This window comes from Epinephelus moara, chromosome 18, assembly GCF_006386435.1.
Source record: "Epinephelus moara isolate mb chromosome 18, YSFRI_EMoa_1.0, whole genome shotgun sequence".
NCBI lineage: Eukaryota > Metazoa > Chordata > Actinopteri > Perciformes > Serranidae > Epinephelus > Epinephelus moara.
Genome location: NC_065523.1, coordinates 36750588 through 36754472, shown reverse-complemented (window position 1 = coordinate 36754472; position 3885 = coordinate 36750588). Strand labels below are relative to the sequence as shown.

The following is a 3885-nucleotide window of genomic DNA, read 5'->3' as shown; positions in this document are numbered from 1 at the left end:
TTTAAGCAGGTATTCATTGTTTCATTTAAAACCCATTGTGGTGGTGTACAGAGCCAAAATGATGACAACTGTATCATTGTCCAAATATTTATGGACCTGACTGTATCTCATCTGGCCTGGGAACACCTTGAGGTCCTCCAGGAGGAGCTGGAAAGTGTTGCTGGGGAGAGGGACGAATGGGGTGCTTTGCTTGGCCTGCTGCCCCCGTGACCCAGCCCCGGATAAGCGGATGAAAATGGATGGATGAATGGAAATTAACGGTAGATTGATTACATGAGAAGGTAAGGGTTAGGAGGTGATGGGCAGAAAAAAGCAGAGAAGGTAAGGGTTAGGAGGTGATGGGCAGAAAAAAGCAGCGCGGAGCGCCTCGCGTTTTGCAACCTCAAAATGCTCTCTGTGTGATCGGGGCCTAGACCGTAGTTAATTCTCACCAGTGTTGGCCATGTTCAGAGATAGATTGCAGTTACGGAGCTGTAAGCTGCTCCAATAAAAAGTTTGTATCAAAAGCTGCAGGTTCATGTTTTTGTTTCTGAGCTTGACTTCTCCTCCTCCTCCCCTCTCTAGATGGCTTCAACCGACTCGCGGCTCCAGCAGCAGCCCTCCCAGAAGGATGCGGCCGACCAGAACTTTGACTACATGTTCAAGCTGCTGATCATTGGCAACAGTAGCGTGGGAAAAACCTCCTTCTTGTTTCGCTACGCAGATGACTCCTTCACCTCCGCCTTCGTCAGCACTGTGGGCATCGACTTCAAGGTCAAGACTGTCTTCCGCAATGACAAGAGGATCAAGTTGCAGATCTGGGTGAGTGGTTTAAAGATGCAATGCACTGTGGGTTTATCTGAGGTTATTACATTTATTGTACATGTGTTGTTGTTATGGAAAGTTCATACTTCAGTCTCTCATCAGGATTATATTGCTTTAGATGTAAATAAATGCTGAATAGCCACAAAAAATGTTGGCATTGAACATTTCTACAAACCACAGATACATTACATTTGTACGTTTCATGCATATCATATCAGCATTTCTAAATTGACGTAGTATATGGGCTTTGTCATTGGGGGTGTTTTTCTAGGGACCCGTCGCTGTTTTTGCTAGCAGGGATAGAGCCACCAAAACCAGGTATTTTAAGCCAACATGATCTTTTCCAAACCATAACCATGTGATGTTGTGCCTAAAGAGGGACTTATACTTCTGCGTCAAATTGACACCGTACCTACGGTGTAGCCTGACGTGCACATCCCCAGAACTGTAACTACACGTTGCGGCAACGCAGACCTTTACTTAAATTTTACAGATTAGAAACAATAAATTGTGTAGATAGTAAAGCCTCCACAAAATAGTTATTTAAGTCTTGTATGTGATTTATCCTGGCTTCAGAGGAAAACGGCAGTTGTTTGACTAATTCATACAGTGTAAAATGCCATAGGCTTGTGCTAATAACGTTAGCATGTTGTGTTTGTTTGGAAAACGTGTTTAGTATAAGACAGTTGTTTTGTCAGTGAACCTTGTGAGTTGTAATGGAGCTGAATTTTGTAACGTTACCTTTGTTAAATGTTGCTGTTGTCCCTGGCTTCATATGAGTAGAGGAAAAATTCACTAGCCACTAGGCTAATTAATACAATGTAAAATGCCATAGGCTTGTGCTAATAACATTAGCATGTTGTATTTGTGGGGAAAATGTGTCCAGATAAAGACAAGTGTTTGTCTGTGAATGCTGCGAGTTATAGTGAAGCTGATTTGTGTACTTGTGTTTGAAATTGTCTCTATTAAGACATGTTTAATGTGTGTTTAATGTGTGTTTTGAATCAACCACCGCACAAGTATAAATGCTCACAACAGCGTAGGCTATGGCATAGACCCTATATAGAGCTGATGCACAAGTAAAAATCCCGCTTCAGTCTAACCACACATTAACCACAGCAAAAAGAAATGTTAAGTCTCACTATATCCACGACATAATAACATACAAACGTTACATATCTGTGGTTTGCAGAGACGCACAAGGCCAACATTTATTCTGGCCACTGAGTTGGAACAACAGAGGGAGAAAGAAAAGGAAAGTAAGCCCATGTGAAATACTTGTTTGCACCGTGAAGTCCCTGTCAGTCAGCTTGGAGACAGAAGGCTTACAAAAAACCTTTTAAAGACCAGGTTTGTCTAGAATTGTGGGTTTGGCCCTTGTGCAAGTTTAGCATGTGAATTATGCAAGTGTAAAGCATGACTTCCTCATGGTTTCATACTTACCCTTATCTGGCATCTTCTGGTGTTCTGTTTACATACATGTGTAAAGGAAACGATCAGCCCGAGTACAAAGGTTTTCAGGTTTCCATTTTTTAACTGATGCTACAGAGCCCAGTTGGATGTCACGGTTTGGAGACAATGAGAAACTGTCTTACCTCAGACGTGGAGGAAATTTGCCTCTGCAAAAAGATTTCTTTGGCAACACAGTGGAAGCGGAAACCAGCTGTGAACACATTTCATCTTATCATCTTTTATGGCGAACTTATTAGAATACACAAGACTTACACATCAATCACACACGGAGCAACATTAGCATGAATCCTGAGGGAAATATTCAGCTCCTCAGCTGATACATTTTTCCCTTTTGTTCAACAGCAGGAGGCTAACTCTGTCTGTCTGCTGTTTGCTGGGCAGGTACAGCAGGGTGCAGTAGTGTGAAGAGTTTCTTGTTATAACAAGATTTTGCACGTTTTTACAAGATATATTCATGATACAACAAGAACCTTTTTATGTCATTACCTGATACTGATTGTTTTGTTTTTGTTTTATTTCTGGTGTGGCATCAGAATACTTCAGTACAACTGACCCCTTTCACGTTACAGATCGTCATTTGATCAGTTGTTGCTGTAAAAAAAAAAGAGGGATGGGAGCGATTAGTTGACGAGTTGAATAAACCCTCACTAGTCGGCACCAGAAATACTAGGCGGTTAAACTAATTATTGAAATTATTATTATTATTTTATCATGTTGTAGTTTCAGTGCTCATTTCATTTCACAGAAAACAGTTTTGAAATTAAATTTTAAAAGAATTCATTTAGATACAGGTCTTCTTTAACCCCTTCTATTTCCTTGTCCTTGTCTTACTCATAAACTCATAATCAGAATATAATATTGTAGAGGAGTGGGTGCTTGTGAGCTTTTATTAGGTGAGTTGTCGTCATGTTTTGTAGGATCATGTGTAGTGCTCATAACGCACGGTGCATTTCAGCAGCATTTAAAGTAGGTTTTGGTCACTGAAAATGAGATTCACAGATTCAGATAGACACAACTCAATCAGTCGTTGTCGATTATTAGACCCCGTTGTGATGTCATCTGTTCCAGGAGGGTGATAAAGATGTAGTAGATTAGGGACCTCCAACCCCATGGAGTCTAGATGCTTGTGGTGGTGGTGGTGATAAGATGAGATGAAGACGGAGCTGAGGATGTGAAGAGGAGTGGGCTTTGATGAGCTCATCCTGGACTCTGGAAAAGGTGACTGGAGGTGAATGAGGTGGAGGAGGGCGCGACGATTCCACCTAAAATGACAGCCGACGGAGAGGAGAACAGATTTAAAGTTCGGCAGCAGCAGCATGACTGGCGGAAGGAGATTGTAGCAAATTTTTATCCAAAAAAAAAATTAAGTTTTCTGAGTGTTTTCTTTCTTTTAGACTAGTCCGCTGGTCTAAGTATAAACTTCTGTTCAAACGTCAGGGAAATAAGTCGTCAGGAACATCCAAAGAAGGGATGCACCGAATATTCGGTAACCGAATATATTCGGCCGAATATTGCAAAAAAAACACACATTCGGTATTCGGTGGAATAAGTTAAAAGCAAGGCCGAATAATAGCGGCGTGTTTTGATAACGCAATCAAACAGCGTGCC

At 41.4% G+C, this 3885-nt stretch overlaps 1 protein-coding gene and 1 long non-coding RNA gene across 2 annotated transcripts in view; one reads left to right on the top strand and one right to left on the bottom strand.

Moving 5' to 3' along the window:
• The window catches only part of rab3db (RAB3D, member RAS oncogene family, b), a 33521-nt gene that overhangs the window by 8469 nt on the left and 21167 nt on the right, over nucleotides 1–3885 (top strand). The window contains exon 2 of the mRNA XM_050069038.1: nucleotides 565–801. Within this exon, the coding sequence (XP_049924995.1) occupies nucleotides 565–801 (237 nt within the window). The remainder of the gene's footprint in view (nucleotides 1–564; nucleotides 802–3885) is intronic.
• LOC126405347 (uncharacterized) overlaps nucleotides 2392–3885 on the bottom strand; it is an 18722-nt gene continuing 17228 nt past the window's right edge. Inside the window, exon 3 of the long non-coding RNA XR_007571567.1 lies at nucleotides 2392–3539. This is a non-coding gene — a long non-coding RNA (uncharacterized LOC126405347). The remainder of the gene's footprint in view (nucleotides 3540–3885) is intronic.